This window comes from Amblyraja radiata, chromosome 11 (genome assembly GCF_010909765.2).
Source record: "Amblyraja radiata isolate CabotCenter1 chromosome 11, sAmbRad1.1.pri, whole genome shotgun sequence".
NCBI classification, from domain to species: Eukaryota; Metazoa; Chordata; class Chondrichthyes; order Rajiformes; family Rajidae; genus Amblyraja; species Amblyraja radiata.
This window is the reverse complement of record NC_045966.1, coordinates 13,829,623-13,848,553: the sequence shown is the minus strand read 5'-3', so window position 1 is coordinate 13,848,553 and position 18,931 is coordinate 13,829,623. Positions and strand designations below refer to the sequence as shown.

The 18,931-nt window shown below is 43.7% G+C and overlaps 1 protein-coding gene across 1 annotated transcript in view; it reads left to right on the top strand.

Annotated features, from left to right (window-relative positions):
• Positions 1-8,249: 8,249 nt before the first annotated feature.
• Positions 8,250-18,931, top strand: part of galnt10 (polypeptide N-acetylgalactosaminyltransferase 10) — a 58,703-nt gene continuing 48,021 nt past the window's right edge. The window contains exon 1 of the mRNA XM_033029353.1: positions 8,250-8,381. Coding sequence (XP_032885244.1) covers positions 8,250-8,381 — 132 coding nt within the window. The remainder of the gene's footprint in view (positions 8,382-18,931) is intronic.

Below are 18,931 nucleotides of genomic sequence, written 5' to 3'. Positions count from 1 at the left end.
GTGCAGTTCTTCATTATACAAGAACAAATGAAATGAAAATGATAATTTGTAAGAAATAATCAATCATTTTAATATTTTGTTAATAAGTGAACATTTCATATAAATTCACAAAAGTGACAAATTTAAAGTATTCTCTTTTTGAACATCGTTGATTCTACACCAAAAATGTGCTGGTTTGAAATAACAACAGCATTGGCTTTGACCTCTGATAATGCATTTTTTTGTTATTTAAAAGAAATGAAAAATTCAAATTAAAACTTGTGTGGGAAGGAACATTATTTTCTTTAGAGCTATAAATTATTATGTTGAATTATTTAGTATGATTTTCCATCTCCCATCTCGACTGGATTGCCGGATCAAACAGAAGCAGCAACTGGAGACACCTTAATGTGAGAGACTGACTGACTGAACAGAGAAAAACAAAACTTGAAAGCCTGGTGTTCCACAGGTAAGAACAAAGAGAGTAGTCCTGTGGCGACTCTTTGCTTGATCTGGAGAAGTGGTCTTGGAGGAGAAATTCTAACTGCTAGAACTGAAGCCCAGGTCACCGTGTATGGTGGTGGAGAGCGGAAATCATGGAGCGAGTGAATGTGTGGAGGGTCACAGTGGGAAGAACACAGATCGAGGGTCTCTTTATACTTTATTGTCACAAGTCTTTGTTTTGCATACCCGAGATATGCAAAGAGTCACCAAAGGTGCTGACAAAGCTACAAAGAATCCCATGCCTGATCCTCCTCCCCCCAAATCCGCACCCCCCCCCCCCCCCCTCATGGCGGTCCCCCCATGCCGGGTCCTCCTTTGTTCTCAGCGGCGTGGTCACGAGGGTCTCTCTCAGGCCTGAAATGACCTTGCTGCATGATAGTTAATTCCCCAAAACTCCTGCTGTGCTAACTTTTGATGCAGTTGTGTGGATGATCTTGCTTGCTTAGTTTAGGCCAGTTATATATGTCTACCTCCCTTCTGTACTCTGAACCTTCTGAATTTTGTAGTCGGCAGGGCAGTACTCTGCATAACGCCAACTTGGACAATTTTACATTTTGTTAAGCCAATTAATCAAGCCAATTAACTTACAAACCTGTACGTCTTTGGAGTGTGGGAGGAAACTGAAGATCTCGGAGAACGAACAAACTCTATGTAGACAGCTCCCGTAGTCGGGATCGAACCCGGGTCTCTGGCGCTGCATTTTGCTGTAAGGCAACAACTCAACCGCTGTGCCACCGTGACCACTCTGTCTCATCATTGTTTGTGATCAGGCCAATCACAGGGGTGTATTATGCAAACTTATCCCCTGAGTTAGAGCGGACATTAGCCGTACCCTAGGGAGTGTATAGAGAGTATAGTAGGGGACCAAGGAAGCACCCTTGCAGGGCACAGGTGTTAAGACCTATTATGGAAGAGGTGTTGTCACCTATCTTCACTGATTGTGGCCTGTGGGCCAGATAGTCAAGGAACCAGTGGAAGAGGGGGGTTGAAGGGTAATTGGCTTTGGTAAAAATTGTAAATATTCCAGTGTGTAGGATAGTGCTAGTGTATGGGGATCGCTGGTCTGCATGAACTCGGACTAGGGTTCCTGTCTCAGGAGTATGTAGTCAAGGATGTGAACATGTGAACATCTCGGCCCGTTGTTGCTTAGATCAGTTTAGAGAAACAGCGCGGAAACAGGCCCTTTGGCCCACCGGGTCCATGCCGACCAGCGATCCCCGCACATTAACACTATCCTACACCAACTAGGGACAATTTTTACATTTACCAATTAACCTACAAACCTGTACGTCTTTGGAATGTGGGAGGAAACCGAAGATCTCGGAGAAAACACGCGCAGATCACGGGGAGAACGTACAAACTCCGTACAGACAGCACCTGCAGTCAGGATCAAACCCGGGTCTCCGGTGCTGCATTCGCTGCGCCATCGTGATTGATCTGAGAAAGGATGGGTAATGTTGGTCTGTTGCAGATAAAGCATTAGAGGTATCTTTCAGCTCTTTCAGGTTGCTGTTATCAGAGGAGAGTGGAGGACTGAGATCTCTTCTGCCTGATAAGCCATAAGGTCTGTGCAGGTTTGACGTCTTGATCTTCAAGGGTCAAGAGTGTTTAATTGTAGTATGCACCGAAATGGAACAGTGAATTCTTACTGACAGCAGCACAACATGTCTGTGAACAAGGAACTCCATTGATAACATGATAAACAAACAAACAAATAAGTCCAATTAAAAAATCCCAATAAGTGCCCAAATCCTAGTGCAACCAAAATAGTTTGCAGTTTAAAGTTTAGTCGGTGGTTGTAGTGTTCAGTAGCCCGATGGTTGTTGGGAAGAAGCTATTCTTGAACTTGGAGGTCATGGTTTTCATACTTTCTTCCCAATGGCAGAAGTGAAATGAGAGCCTGGACATGGGTGGTGTAGCTCCTTGATCATTAGCCAGTCAATATTGACTCAGTGTTTGGTTTCCAGTCATGAATATATGTAAATGATAAAGACTGAGATTGGAGTGACCTTGGTTCTGGAGGGAAGGTAATGTAGATTCCTTTATCCCACAGATTTGTACCATTCCAGCACAGGAAACCTGTTGGAGGTAAAGAGGGGAGTTCTGGAAAGAAAGCGGAGAACAGTACAGAACCAGAACAGGCCCTTCGGTCCACATTGTATATGCTGAACATGATGCCAAGATCATCACTTATCTACCTGCACATAACCCCTATCCCTTCATACCCTGCATATTCATCTGCCTTTCCTGAAGTATTTTAAATGCCACTAATCTATCTGCTTCAACCACCATCACCAGCAACACATTCCAGGCACTCACCACCCTGTGTGTTAAAAAATTGCCCCGCATCTCCTTCAACCTTTGAACCTCTCATCACAAAACTAAGCCCTCTAGCCTTTGATTTCTCTGTCATGGGAAAAAGATTCTGACTGTTTACCTTATCTATATCTCTCATATTTTATATACTCCTATCGTCTCCCCGCAACCTCCGGCATTCCAAAGAAAACAATCTAAGCCTGTCCAATTTATCCCTGAAACTAATACCCCCTAATCCAGGCATCGTTCTGGTAAACCTCATCTGCACCCTTTCCAAAGCCCCCACATTTTTCATGGGGGACCAGAACTGAAGACAATTGCGGTCTAACTAAAGTCCTGTAAAACTGCATTATGACTTCCTGACTCTTATACTCAATGGCTCCAGCAATGAAGGCAAGCACACCATATGCCTGATTGAGAAAGTTTCCTGGTTATCTTTATTAACACTCCACCTAAAAGGCCAGTTTGAAAACCCATGTGCAATAAGATAGCCTCAGTTGCGGATACATTGATTAAGCTGTATGAAGGCATTGACAGGATACTATTATATAGCATTCGTCGGGTAGAGATGAATTTCTGGGCAGACAAATTTGACAAAGCTGTTCCACAGTCTCTTTCAATTAACTGAGTCAAAGGCTCATGAGAGGTGAAGTGCTATATTTAGTAGTCGAGGCTGTTCCCTGGGTTACTTCTGGAATGGTTGCATGGTGAAGACCGAGGCCATTGTTCCTCTAAATAGACACAATCCACGCTGTGAGACAGAACGTATCTCTTCGGCAGCTGGAAGAAAGCAGATATGGAGAGACCTTGTGATGAGTTTGGTTATCACAATCTGATTGGCCTCACAATTATGTTGTCTCCGAGGTCTTCTGTCTTGCTCCGCACTTCCTAGGTATAGGAGCTGTCATACTGGCGCAGCGGTAGAGTTGCTGCCTTACAGTGCCAGTGACCTGGGTTCAATCCTGACTGCGGGTGCTGTCTGTATGAAGTGTATACATTCTCCCTGGGTTTTCTCCAAGTGCTCTGATTTCCTCCCACATTCCAAAGACATGCACGTTTGTAGTTAATTGGCTTCTGTAAATTCCCCTTGTGTGTAAGATGCAAAACTGGGATAACATAGAACTAGTGTTCTGTAAATTGACCCTAGTGTGTAGGATAGAACTAGTGTACAGGTGATCGCTGGTCACCTGTACACTATTGGTGTACCGAAGGGTACACTATTGGTGGGCCGAAGGGCCAGTTTCTATGCTGTACCTCTAAACTACACTAAGCTGAGGTTGTAAATTTGTATCTGAAGTACCTTTCCACCAACATCGATGGAGATATCATCTATTCTTTGTGCATTGTTGTTCTTTGGGTGACATATGTCAATCGCGACAGAGCTGAACATGCCTCATCCTCATTTCCTGAGAACTCAGATCCTCTGACCTTAATCACCACATTGCTTGAGGCAAGACAACTAGGAAAGGGCCAGTTTCAAAGAACAAGGTGACACATGGAACTGCAGATGCTGGAATCTTGAGCGATTAACAAAGTGCTGGATGAACTCAGTGGGTCAGGCAACATCTATGCAGTGAATGCTTAGGTGACATCTCAAGTTGGGTCATGTCAGATTGATATTTTGAATGTGAAGAGGGGTCCTAACCCGAAACGTCGTCTGTCCGCTCCCTATCCAGATCTGCCTGATCCATTGAGTTCCACTGACATGTTGCGTTTGCTCAAAGAGCAAGGCAATTATTATATTTTCTGAAAGGACAAATGATGCACTTATGGGGCGAAGTTTCCTGGTATTCTTTATTAACACTCCACCTAAAAGGCCAGTTCATTGGCTATATTTAAGAGGGAGTTAGATGTGGCCCTTGTGGCTAAAGGGATCAGGGGTATGGAGAGAAGGCAGCTACAGGATACTGAGTTGGAAGATCAGCCATGATCATATTGAATGGCGGTGCAGGCTCAAAGGGCCTACTCCTGCACCTATTTTCTGTTTCTAAAATGCTCTGAAACAGCTTTGTTACATTGCAGGTGCTACAAAAGTGTAATTGGTGACATTTCAGGTTGGTATACTTCTTCATACTCAAAGGCAGAGATAGATAAATTCTCAATTAGTACGGGTGACAGGGGTTATGGGGAGAAGGCAGGAGAATGGGGTTAGCGTTTATGTTTAGTCTGAAGAAACTTCCCGCCCCGAAACATCACCAATCCATGTCCTCCAAAGATGCTGCCTGACTTACTGAGTAACTCCTGCAAGTTGTGTTTTGCTCATGTGTCCAGCATCTATACTTCTTTGTATCTATAAAAAATGTGATAATTGTTTTACATCCGCATATAGTTGGAAGTGAACCCCCTATTGGATGTTCAAGGAACTGCATCGACTGTAAAGTTTGCAACAATAAAGTCAAACAAGGACATGACAACCCTGACAAAATAAGCCCTTCTGATTATTTTTTGTTGTGAATTTGTAACTGAGTAATTGTAGTAACTATATAAATTGTGGTAGAGTGTAAAATATATATTGGGTTGCAGTGTTTTAGTGTATCTCAGTATTTATTCCATGAAAAATAATGCCTGGTGTTTATTTATGCAAAATGTGTTGGTTGGTTAACTTGAAACGTAGCAAAACTTCAGTACAAGGGCTTCCTTAAAGAGCAAATTGTTCAGCCTTCTGTCCAGGACAGCACTGCTCAAAACTGTATCAGGGTAGATTTCCACAGGCCCAGAAAATCACCATCAGTTATTACCTGGAATTGACCGGGCATTGTTAAATCAAAGCTTGATGTGGATCAAGAGCACAAATAAGTTCAATTTACTTACTTTAACAGTTTCAGAGCACTCCTGTGGTGGATCGTAGTTTTAAATCCAGATACAGTGATTCAATTACTTGTTTGTGTCATGGGATTAGAACATAGAACTGTACAGGAACAGGCCCTTCAGCCCACGATGTCGGTGCTGAACATGATCCTGAGATAAACTAATCTCATCTGCCTTCACGTATCCCACCATTCCCTGCATATCCATGAGCCTGTCTAAAAGTCCCTTTGTGACACACATTGCCTTCTCACTGTTAACATAGGACAGTACAGCACAAGCACAGGCCCTTCAGCCCACAATGTCTGTGCAGACCATAAATTATCAGCCTGCACATAACCAATATTCCCACATTTCCTGCACATCCATAGGCCAATCCAAAAATCATTTAAACACCACTAACCTATCTGCTACAAACACCAACACTGGCATTGCGTTCCTGGCACTCACCACCCTCTGTGCTAAAAAACCTGCCCCACACATCTTTAAACTTTCCCCCTCTCACGTTAAAGCTACTGGTCTGAAGGGTCCTGACCCAAACATCACCTATCCATGATCTCCAAAGATGCTACCAGACCCATTGAGTTACTCCAGAACTTTGTGTAAACCAGCACCTGCAGCTCCTTGTTTAGTTTAGTTTAGAGATACAGCATGGAAACAGGCCCTTCGGCCCACTGAGTCCACGCTGACCAGTGATCCCCACACACTAACACTAACCTATACACATTAGGGACAACTTACAATTATACCAAGCCCATTAGCCTACAAACTTGTACGTCTTTGGAGTGTGGGAGGAAACCAGAGAAAAGCCACGCAGTCACAGGGAGAACGTACAAACTCCGTATAGACAGCACCCGTAGTCAGGATTGAACCCGGGTCTCTGACGCTGTAAGGCAGCATCTCTGCACCACTTGTTGCCCTTAAACACCTTTCTACATCTCAAACGTATGCGTCCTAGTCTTTTGTCATTTGCACCCTGAGAAAAAGGTTCTGACTGTCTACCCTTTCTATGCCTCCCGTAACTTATCTATACTGTACTTCTATCGGTCTCCCCTCAGCGTCAGGCGCTCCATAGAAAACAATCCAAGTTTGTGCAACCTACCCTTGTATTCGTGTGGGCTCCACATTCAAGGGGCCGGCAGCCATGAGGGGTGTTAATCGGGGTCTCAGGTTAAAGTGAGCAGTTTTGGGCCCCGTATCTGAGGAAGGATGTTGCTGGCACTGGAGAGGGTCCAGTGAAGGTTTACGAGAATGATCCCAGGAATGAGTGGGTTAATATAGTATGAGCATTTGAAGGCCCTGGGCCTCTACTTGCTGGAGTTTAGTAGCATGAGGGGGGGACCTCATTGAAACTTACCGAATGGTGAAAGGTCTGGATAGAGTTGATTTGGAGAGGATGTTTCCACTAGTGGGAGAGTCAAGGACCAGAAGCGATAGCCTCAGAATAAAAGGACATTATTTTGGAAGGAAATGAGAACAATAGACAATAGGTGCAGGAGTAGGCCATTTGGCCCTTTGAACCAGCACTGCCATTCAATGTGATCATGGCTGATCATCCACAATCAGTACCCCGTTCCTGCCTTCTCCCCATATCCCCTGACTCTACTATTTTTAAGAGCCCTATCTCGCTCTCTCTTGAAAGCATCCAGAGAACCTGCCTCCACTGCCCTCTGAGGAGGAATTTCTTTAGTCAGAGTCATAGTGATACAGCTTGGAAACAGGCCCTTTTGCTCAACTTGCCCACACCGGCCAACATATCCCAGCTGCAAAGGTACACAAAAAAGCTGGAGAAACGCAGCGGGTGCAGCAGCATCTATGGAGCGAAGGAAAAGGGCAATGTTTCGGACCGAAACCCTTCTTCAACCCTTCTATCCCAGCTACACTTGTCCCGCTTGCCTGCGTTTGGCCCATATCCCTCCATATCCCAGGATGTGGTGAATCTGTGGAATCCATTGCCACAGACGGCGGTGGATGCCAAATCAATTAATATTTTTAAGGCAGGGATTGACAGATTCCTGATTAGTACCGGTGTCAGTGGTTATGGGGAGAAGGTAAGGGAATGGGGTTGAGAAGAGAAAGATAGATCAGCCACGATTGAATGGCGGAGTAGACTTGATGGGCCGAACGGCCTAAACCCGCTCCTGGAAGTTGTGAAAGTCTGCGAGCGAGTAAGATGGGGCGGTGTGATGTGTCAGGCACCATCGGTCTGGGCTTCCCCACACTCGCCGGCAAGCTGATCCGCGGGTAGATCGAGGGGCCGGGGCCGCCTCTGCTGGTGGGGCGGATCCGCAGCGCCTGCCGGGGAGGGAGGGAGAGAGAGAGAGAGAGAAGGGAGTGAGAGGAAGAGGGAAAGAGAGAAGAGGGAAAGAGAGGAGAGGAGGAGAGAGGAGAGCGAAAGTGCGAAGAGCGAAAGAGAGGAGAGTGGGAGGCGGCGATGGCGATACCGGCAGCCTGACGCGACTCCCCCCGCTCTGAGGGCTGTGGTAGTACTCGGAGTGGAGCGGAAGTCCCCGAGTTAGTCAGAGAGTGGCTGTGAGGAGCCGGTCGGCCGCAGGGAGAAAGTTGTTGCTTGGCGCCCCGCTCCCGCTCCCGCTCCTGACGGACAACTCTCCCCTTCACACACACCCCCCTCCCGCCGCCGGGAGATGAGGCGCAGGCAAAAGCGGCTTCTGCAAGCGGCCGGCTTAATCCTCCTCACTGTCCTGTTCGTGCACAACACCGGGCTCTGGTCTCTTTACAAAGGGAAGCAGTTCGTCAGCCCGGCTGAAGCCGTACAGGTAACTCAACGCTCTCCAATACACCCCCTCCTCCTCCTCCTCCTCCTGCCTGCTATTTGCTTTGTTGTTGTGTTGTTCAACGGGGCCGGGGACTGACGAATGAATGGTGGCTAAATGTCAACCTTTTAAAAAAAATTTAATCAGGGGTTAACTCTTTTAAACAAATGTTAAAGTAAAGTAATTGCTGTAATAATACCCCTGTGTCGTGTGTGTTTATTTTGCGATCGGAAAATACCAATTGTAGGTCTAGTTTTGTCCTCAGTGTTTAGGTTGAGGCTCCCAGTAAAAGACTTGGGAATAGTTATTTTAAAATGCTTCAAGTTTTGCCCTTGGATCCAGAGGAGGGAGCTCTCCTGGTTCCCCTTCATTGTTGGTTTTTCCTTTAGTGGAGGAGTAAAGTTTGTATGTGTGTGCGTGGTGCTTCATTTCCCTGTTCCTGTTAAACGTTTGAATGATGGGGCAATCGTTTCCCAGAGCTGTACAGCGCGGAAACAGGCCCTTTGGCCCAACTTGTCCATGCTGACCAAATTGGCACCATTTGACCTGTAGTTCTCTCAACTCATCCTGTCCATATATCTGTCCAAAGGTCTTTTAAAACTCGTAATTGGTGATAGAGGAATATATGTCAAATGTGGGCAGGTGGGACTAGTATCGACAGGGCATCTTGGTCAGCATTGACAAGTTGGGCCGAAGGGCCTGTTTCCATTACTATGGCTCCATGACTCTGAAAGTCATAATTACATCTGATGCTACAGCTTCCTCTGGCAACGCTTGCCAGTTATTGATTCCCTCTAAATCTCTCCTCTCTCATCTTAAGCATATGCCCACGAATTTTAGAATCCTCAATTTTGGTAAAAAAATACTGTGAACATTCACTTTATCTATCCCCCTTCTGTTGATGTCTATGCCTCAATAAGGTCACCCTTCAGCCTCCTACACTCCAAAGAAAAGAGTCCCAACCTATCCAACCTCTCCATAAAACTGCAGCCCACAGCTCAGGTATTAACCTGGTGAATCTTCTCTATGTCCTTTCCAACTTAATGACAATCTTCCTACAGCTGGGCAATCAGAACTGCACACAGTTCTCCCAAGTGTGGTCTGCCAACGACTTGTACAGCTGTGTCTTGATGTTTTCGCTCAATACCCTTCCCAATGAAGGCAATTATGCCAAACATCTTCATCACACTGCCCACCTGATGCACCACTTTCAGGGAACCATGCACCTGTACTCCTAGATCTTTCTGATCTGAAACACTGTCCAGGAGAATACTATTTATTGTTTATATCCTCACCTAGTTTGACATGTTCTGCCTTTGGAGAGGATCCAGAGGAGGTTTACAAGAATGATCCCAAGAATGAGCAGGTTAACCTATGATGAGTGTTTGTGGGCACTGGGCCAGTACTCGCTGGAGTTTAGAAGAATGAGGGGGGACCTCATTTGAACCATACAGAATAGTGAAAGGCTTGGATAGAGTGGATGGTTCCACTAGTGGGAGAGTCTAGGATTAGAGGTCATAGCCTCGGAATTAAAGTACGTTCTTTTTGGCAGGAGATGGGGAGAATTTTATTTTGTCAGAGGGTGGTGAATCTGTGGAATACTTTGCCACAGAAGGCTGTGGAGGCCAAGCCGGTGGATATTTTTAAGGCAGAGCTAGATAGATTTTTTATTAGTACAAGCGTCAGTGGTTATGGGGAGAAGACAGGAGAATGGGTTTGTGAGGGAGAGATAGATCAGCCATGATTGAATGGTGGAGTAGACTTGATAGGCCGAATGGCCTAATTCTACTCCTATCACTTATGACCTTATGTAAGCTGCCCAACCGTAATATAAGGTGCTGCCCTCCATTTGCTCTGGGCCTCACTCTGACAATGGAGGAGGCCCAGGACAGAAAGGTCAGTGTGGGAATGGAATGGGGAGTTAAAGTGTTTAGCAAATAATTACATTCTTACTTACAGCAGCACAGCAGATATGTAAACATCGTACTCTGTTAAACACATTATATTAGTTTTCTCATCTTCTTTAATAGCCTCATATGCGGCACCTTATCAAAGGCCTTCTGAAAATCAATGTAGACCACGTCCACCATATTAGTTTTATATATACCCCGATACATATCAAACAGCCAAATAAACACACAATAATAGTGCAAAGACAAATATAATGTCCCCCAGTATATGTAGTTCAGAGCTTTTAGCTGGTGTGGTTGTCAACATGTAGATAGCTTATTACTGAATATGAAGTTAGTTATTGTCCTATTGCATAAGTGTGTATAGATAGTTTAGATACTACTTTGGCTTTTGACTTTGTTTTCTTGGTTGTGCACTTATCCTGTTGTCACTGCACAAGTATTTTGTGTTTTAATAGTAATTTAAATATAACAAACAGAAAATAAACAGACAATAATAGTGGAAAGTCAAAAATAATGTCCTCAAGTGTATAGTTCAGAGCTTATTTGGAGGTTGTTGTGTTGTGGCTGTCCAAATAACTGAAGCCTAACACCATAATAAAGGTCCAAAGACTTTATTAACGACATAGCAAAGGTAACTTCATGCTGGCACGTGTTTCTAATAATGCGGGAACTAGGTGGGGAGGGTTACTGTAAAGCTAGTGGGCATAACTACAAAAGCATGACTCATAACATGAGTGACACTAATCTCCATCCTCCCTCTTAAAGAATCAACAACAGTACAACCCCATTAACTAAATAAGGCATACATAGCAATTGATAATAAACTGCAGGAAAGTCAAACATAGCCAGGGTACTTCACAACCATAGAAACATAGAAAATAGGTGTAGGAGGAGGCCATTCGGCCCTTCGAGCCAGCACCACCATTCATTGTGATCATGGCTTACAAACACGACCAGCACGTGTACGATAGAGACCATCTCCATTCTTTCTTCCTGGGGACAGAGCAGGTGGCTGTACAGATGAAGGGGACTGAACCAGCATTCCTGGAGACGAAGCAGGAGACTGTGGCACAGGCGAAGTCGTCACTGGCAGAGGAGCCGTTGCATGCTGGGTGCTAACGCATGCCTAGACATGGGTCTGATTACTTTCAGCCCTTCTGTCCGTCCTCTGACTACAGACTGTGACTTTAACCATCAAATCCTACAAGGATTTGTTTGACAATAAGCAGGGCAAGTTGCCTGTCAGGTACACGATTACCATTGACCCTGAGGCAATTCCAATTGTTTGTCTGGCTCATAAGATTCCCCACGCTATGCGGGACCGTGTTCAAAGTGAACTTAACAGAATGGTGTCTCTAGGTGTGATCACTCCTCTCGGACTGGGTCTCCACCATGGTTGTTGCTACCAAGAAGAACAAAGACGAGATACGAATTTGTATCAACCCCAAGGATTTAAACACAGCAATTAAACGATCCAGCAAAGCAAGAATTTAATTGTCCTATCTGGGACACATGACAATAAACTCTCTTGAATCTTGAATCTTGACCCCGCTATCCCACGTGCACTGTGGATGAGATTGCTGCGCCGACGGTAAATTTCGCTGGAACATAACTCCTCTAAGTTGACCACTTTCATCACTCCATTCGGGCGTTATAAATTTATTCGCATGCCCTTTGGGATATGTTCTGCTTGTGAAGTATTTCAACAAGCTATGGAGCAATTGTTTGCAGGTTACCCATGCTCCATCGTAGTGGATGATATCCTCATTGCTGGAAGAACGGTCAAAGAACACGATGCCAATTTGACAAAGGTCTTGGATTGAGCCAAGGCCATCCATCTCAAGCTGAACCCTCAAAAATGCAAATTCAGAGCGAATTAGGTAAAATACATAGGCCATATATTTACCAAAGACAGCCTAAAAATGGATCCAGCGAAAACCAGTGCTATCAACGAGCTCTCAGCACCCACAGACGTGCTAGGTTTGCAGAGATTCCTCAGCATGGTTAACTATTTGAGCAAATTCATTCTAGGTTTCAGCAAAATATCAGCCCCATTGCGCCTACTTACACACAAAGACACTGCTTGGACTTGGCACGAGCAACAACTGAAAGCGTTCGACAGAGCAGATATCTAGTGTTAAGCATCAGATGTCTAGTGCTCCTACTCTAACTTACTTTGATCCTAAACTACCGGTTACACTGACTTGTGAAGCCTCACAACACGGACTAGGCGCAGCATGTCTTCAAAATGATGGCAACGGCAATAGGCCTGTTGCCTATGCCTTGCGCACCATGAGTGACACTGATCTACAGAGGTTGTAATGTTTAATAGCCTGATGGTTGTAGGGATGAAGCTGCTTCTGAATCTGGACAGTTACAGTTTTCAGGCTCCTATACCTTCCCTATGGCAGGATTGAAATGAGAGCGTGGCCAGGGTGGAGTGGATTGTGGGTTTTCTCCCCTTTCTGGTACAACTCTCTGGTACTGCAACAAAGTTTGCTTCCAAATAATTGGGATATAATTCAAGAATATGAGGTATGAAATGTGAGCACCAGAAATTGCTGTCACCAGTTATGGAGTAATTTGTAGATTGAATGATGAAGGGGCGGTTGACAGAATGCTTCCATCTCAGTTGCGGGAGCAGAGGTAACATGAATTTGAGGAAAAGTGAGACTTTGGAAGGAATTACAAATGTTTTAAAATGGTTCAATGTGATTTATTTGTCCCATATGCAACTGCACAGTGAAATTCTTCTTGCATTTACTACACAAGCGGGCGCTGTCATGTTTTGGTGCCATTTCCAAAGTCTGGCTGGCCCGCGTGATCAACGTACTGGATCTGTTCCCGTGAACCGACGTGCCTCTCCTCGTCCAGACATCTTTTTGTCTGAGGGGGGCACTTCCTGCAGTCAAGGAGCAAATGAAAATCAAAGTACATAAAGCTGATTAGGAATGAGATCTGGTATGAATTCAAACTTTGTGATGAAGGAATCACCACCAAAATAACATACTTAACATGGTATCATTAACTTCATAAGTCATAAGAGAAGAATTAGGCCCATTGAGTCTACTCCACCATTCAATTATGGCTGACCTATCGTTCCCTCTCAACCCCATTCTCCTGCCTTCTCCCTGTAACCTTTGAGAACCTTACTAATAAAGAACCCGTCAATCTCCACTTTAAAAACACCCAATGATTTATCCTCCACAGCTGTCTGTGGCAATGAATTCCACAATTAAGAAAATAATACATAAGTTAACACATTCAAACATTGTAGCAATATATTTTTTAAATAACATATTAATTCAGAATGATAAATACTTCCATTGGACCACTTTGAATGGCAAGTTTCACCCTTCTCCAAAAATCTCTCTGTTGTTGCAAGCCAGGATCCAAGTAAAAAATCTGTATAAAAGTATACATTTCAGTACACCGTGAATGATTGGAAAAATTGTGATATTTTCATACAACATTTACTTAAACTTGAATCTTCGTCTTATTATGTATTGGTCTGACACAATAAGACTGTTTCAAATTTAAGTAAATATCATATGAAAATGTCTCAACTTTACCAATCATTCATGGTGTATTGAAATTTTAATGAAAATCCCAAACTTCTGAGTATCAGCTTGAGAATTTCACAATTTCATAACTGGTCCAATTTACTTTGGTGAGCCAAATAAATTAATTTCCAATTTGTGTACGGGAAAAGGATTGCAGAAGTAAGACGTCTGGTATAAGGAGAGCAGACTTACCTAAATGAAAAACTCATGCAAATCCATCCATGCAATGTATCTGTACCTTTTGTAGTTCTGTATTGAAGAGAGATGGGAATAAAAGTGAAGGTAAAGTAATCAAGGATCAAGATAAAGCTAGTGATTGTGGAAATGAAGATGGAGAAAATATTTAATTGTCAATACTGACAGTGTTACTTCATGCTAATTGTCATCAATGGGACTCTATTAAAATGGTATGTTTAGTTTAGAGACACAACATGGAAACAGGCTCTTCAGCCCACCAAATCCGCACCGACCAGCGATCACCCATACACTAGTCCTACTCTAACCACTAGGGACAAGTTGAAAGAAGCCAATTAACCTACAAACTTGCACATTTATGCCCCTGTCTCACTTTGGAAACCTGAACGGCAACCTCTGGAGACTTTGCGCCCCACCCAAGGTTTCCGTGCGGTTCCCGGAGGTTGCAAGTGGTTGCCGGAGGTTGCAGGTAGTGGAAGCAGGTCGGGAGACTGACAGAAAACCCCAGGAACTGCACGGAAACCTTGAGTGGGGCGCAAAGTCTCCAGAGGTTTCCGTTCAGGTTTCCTAAGTGGGACAGGGGCATTATGGAATGTGGGAGGAAACTGGAGCACCCAGAGAAAACCTACGCAGTCACTGGGAGAACGTTCAAACTCAGTACAGACTGCACTCATAGTCAGGATCAAACCCGGGTCTCTGGTGCTGTAAGGCAGCAACTCTACTGCTACGCTACTGTGTGCCGCCCATTGAAATGAATCACAATGGAGAAATTGATTTCCATCAATATTTCACATTACCTTTTCAATCTGTGTTTTACATTTTACCTGTTGCTGCCACCTAAATCAAAGGACATAATGCAGATGCTGAATGGGGCATAGTTTGAATTTGGACACAGGGAATGAAGAGAGAATACAGCTGGCAGGGATATAATGTTGACAACCACCAAATGATTTTAATTTACTATTACGAGTTTTAAAAGGCAATGTGGAGCTTTGGCAGCAGTGCACTATTCTCACCCAGAGTGTATGTGCGGTTCGCTATCTACTAAGGGGCACATTCACAGCATGGAGTCACTGTATGGGCGCATAAATGTAGTTAATCATTAATTACTTTATTGTTTGCCTTTCCTTTCCCATTGTATTTGCCAGAAGTTAAACATAGAATATAGACATGGATTCCAATGCAAGTAAAAAAGAAATGGCAACCACCAAACCCAGGCAATTTCACCACAAAGTCCAGAGAAAATACTTGATTTCACTTAATATATCTTGAGTGTTGATGTTCAATGATTGAACTTGCAAGTATGTGGAATTATTACCGGTTTATAGTACCGAGATGCTTTGGGTCATTTGCGACACTGTTGTCTCGTTAGCGCGTTAAATCGGAATGCTTGACTCTATATCCTTGAGATAATAGGAACATTTGTTTGAACCTATGTGCCTCCCCACCCACCCCTGCCAGATTCCATGATCCAGATCTTTTTGGCCATGAAGGCTAAAAAACTTGGGTGTGCCGATGTTAAACATCACAAACAGCAGGTGTCGGAGGAGTGAGCTATTTTATGTTAGGATTCTTCCTTCTCAAGGGTGATTTATAGAATTCCATGTAGTTTTTGGGATAATAAAAAAAGTGTAATAGAACTAAAAGGCTCAGATCTAAAAGCGAGAGTGGCAAAGTTAAGAAAGTATAAGCAAATATTTATTTCTAAGAGGAATGCCTATCATTTAACAACAGGTAACTTGTTTTCTCTGTATCGGGCTGCACAGTAGCGCAGCAGAAGAGTTGTTGCCTTACAGCACCAGAGGTTCGGTTTCGATCCTGACTACGGGTTGTGTTTGTACGGAGTTTGTACGTTCTACTTGTGACTGAGTGAGTTTCCTGGTGTCCTGCAACTTAAAAAAAACCTTCAAATGCTGAAAACCTGATATAAAATAAAATGCTGTAAAATCTCCAAATGTCAGATGGCATCTGTGGAAAGAGAAACAGTTGAAGTTTCAGTTCTGGGACCCTTCAATAGAACAGAGATAAACAGGTAGGCTCTGTAGCAGAGCAGATGGGGGTCCAGGAAGGAGGGCATTCGGTGAGCAAAAGGGATATCTGTGATTGGGAGAAATTATGGCAGTAAAGGAGTGGATATGCTCTTTTGTCTGAGGAATGATGGATGATTAGTACAGGTGACAGAAGTTGTGGGGAGACGGCAGGAGAATGGGGTTAGGAGGGAGAGATAGATCAGCCATGATTAAATGGCATAGTAGACTTGATGGGCCGAATAGCCTAATTCTACTATTCCTTATGATCTACTTTTACTGGTGGCCATCCCTCTGAAATATTAGCACAGCCTGACCTGTTGGACATTCTCCACAGCTCTACATATCACAGCTTGTTCATGCCTCTGGTGTTTTCTCCCCCACATTAAAATGTCAGTCTGATGGCTTTCTCAACAGTTTATGCCCACAGGAATATGCTCAACCCATCAGTCATATTCCCTTTATCCTATCCATCCTTTCCCTGCTCCCTTTAGCTGTGTACAGTTGTGTTGTAAGGATGAGATTAAAAATAATTTAAATTACCCTTAATCTGATCTATTTGTGATTTTTTAATTATGTCTTCAGTGTTTATTTTATTTTCTAAGATACAGCGTGGAAGCAGTCTTTTCGGTCCACTGAGTCCGTGCTGACCAGAGATCCCCAACACTAGCACTATCCTTCACACTAGGGTCAATTTATAACTCTTACTGAAGCCTATTAACCTACAAACCTGTACGTCTTTGAAATATGAGGGGAAACTAGAGCACCCGGAGAATACCCACGCGGTCACGGAAAGAATGTACAAATTCCTTGCAGACAGCACCCGTGGTCAGGATTGAACCCGGGACCCTGGCGCTGAAAGGCAGCAACTCTACCGCTGCACCACTGTGCCGCCCAGTTGTTGATTTTATTTTGTAAATTTAGTTGTTGATTTTATTTTAATTTTTATTTTCACGTGGTGCTGCAGATTTATAGAGTTATTGATTATCTGCTTTACTTGCGGCTAATTGTAGCTAACTCAATCAGATTGAAAATGGAACCAAGACCTATTTGATGGCACAACGGACAATTTTTCTGGATGATTTTGCAGCATGCCATTGTGAAAGTCCAAGGTCCAAGCCATACGTCCTTGTCTTTGTCTGGAACATTGGCTATGTAAATCTTTAAAGTAACGTATATTATTTTCACAGGAATATATATACATATATATGACAATCTTTCATTCTTCTGTAGCATTGATGACGATAGCAGAAAAATTGAATACTAAATTTTATTATAGACGTACTCCGATGCATTTTAAGAATCATTTTACCAGATTAAAAATCCGCAGGACAATTTTCCTACCAGCAGGGGTCTACATGTTGCTTTGCAACCTATTTAGTGGCATTAAAACAGTACTGTGGATTATTCTACCCAGCTTGTGATAGCCCGTTAAAGTGGTTTATGGAATAGCAAAGGCCTGTTTCCCCTCTACACTACTAACACTGAAACTTATGGGGTTGAATTCAGTGCAGTGTTCTCTGTTGAACTACTGGAGGTTCTTGTAACTGCTGGCAATTAGCTTTGCAGGCATCATCCTTAAAACCTTTCCTTAATGGGACATTTAACGATGCAAACAACACTTCCAGACAGATCCTGTTGTAAACTGAGATTTTGGGAACATAGAACAGTACAGCGCAAGAACAGGCCCTTCGGCCCAACATGCCTGTGTTGAACATGATGCTAAGTCCATCACTTATCAGAGGGCAGTGGAGGCCAAGTCACTGGATGGATTTAAGAGAGAGTTAGAGCTCTAGGGGCCAGTGGAGTCAAGGGATATGGGGAGAAGGCAGGCACGGGTTATGATAGGGGATGATCACAATGAATGGCGGTGCTGGCTTGAAGGGCCGAATGGCGTCCTCCTGCACCTATTTTCTATGTTTCTATGTTCTATGTACCTGCATATAACACAAATTCCTCCATTCCCTGCATATCCATATCCCTATCCAAAAGTCTTCTCAATGCCACTAACATATCTGCCTCATTCACCACCCCTGGCAGCATGTGTAAACAAATATATATTGCTCCACATATCTCCTTTGAACTTTGTACCTCTCACCTTAAAGCTATGCCCTCTAGTATTAGATTTTTCCATTCCTGGGAAAAAGATTTTGATTGTCTACCCTATCTATGCCTGTTGTTACTTTATACACTTGTATCAAGTCTCCCTGTAAACCTCCGGAGAAAACAATCCAAGTCTGTCCAATCTCTCCATTTAGCTAATAACTCCTAACCTGGGCATCATTCTGGTGGACCTCCACTGTGCCCTTCCTTACTCTCCACTATTACACCAATTTTGGTGTCAACTGCAAATTTACCAAAGTAAAGTAAAGTAAAGTAGCCTTTATTGTCATTCAGACCTTGCGGTCTGAACGAAATTTTGTTGCCTTGCAGTCCTACATATAGTAAAAAATGGCAAAAACACACACAAAAAACACAAATTAACATCCACCACAGTGAGTTGAATACTCCTCACTGTGATGGAAGGCAAAAGTCTTAAGTTTTTGTCTCTTTCCTTCTTATTCTCCCTCTGCGCCGAGGCGATCCAGGCTTCCGATGTTGTAACATCCAACAATGTTAAAGAAGATTGTCATCCAAATCGTTACTGTCGACCCAAACAACAGTGGACCCAGCACTGACTTCTGCTGCATTCCACTGGTCGCAGGCCTCCAATCAGAAAAACAATCCTCCACAACGGCACTTTGCCTCCTTCCTCCAAGCCAGTTTGTAATCTAATTAGCTAGCTCATCTTGGATTCCATGCGATCGAAAGTTACGAGAATATTGCTAGTAAATGAATCGATGCTATCGTGGAAG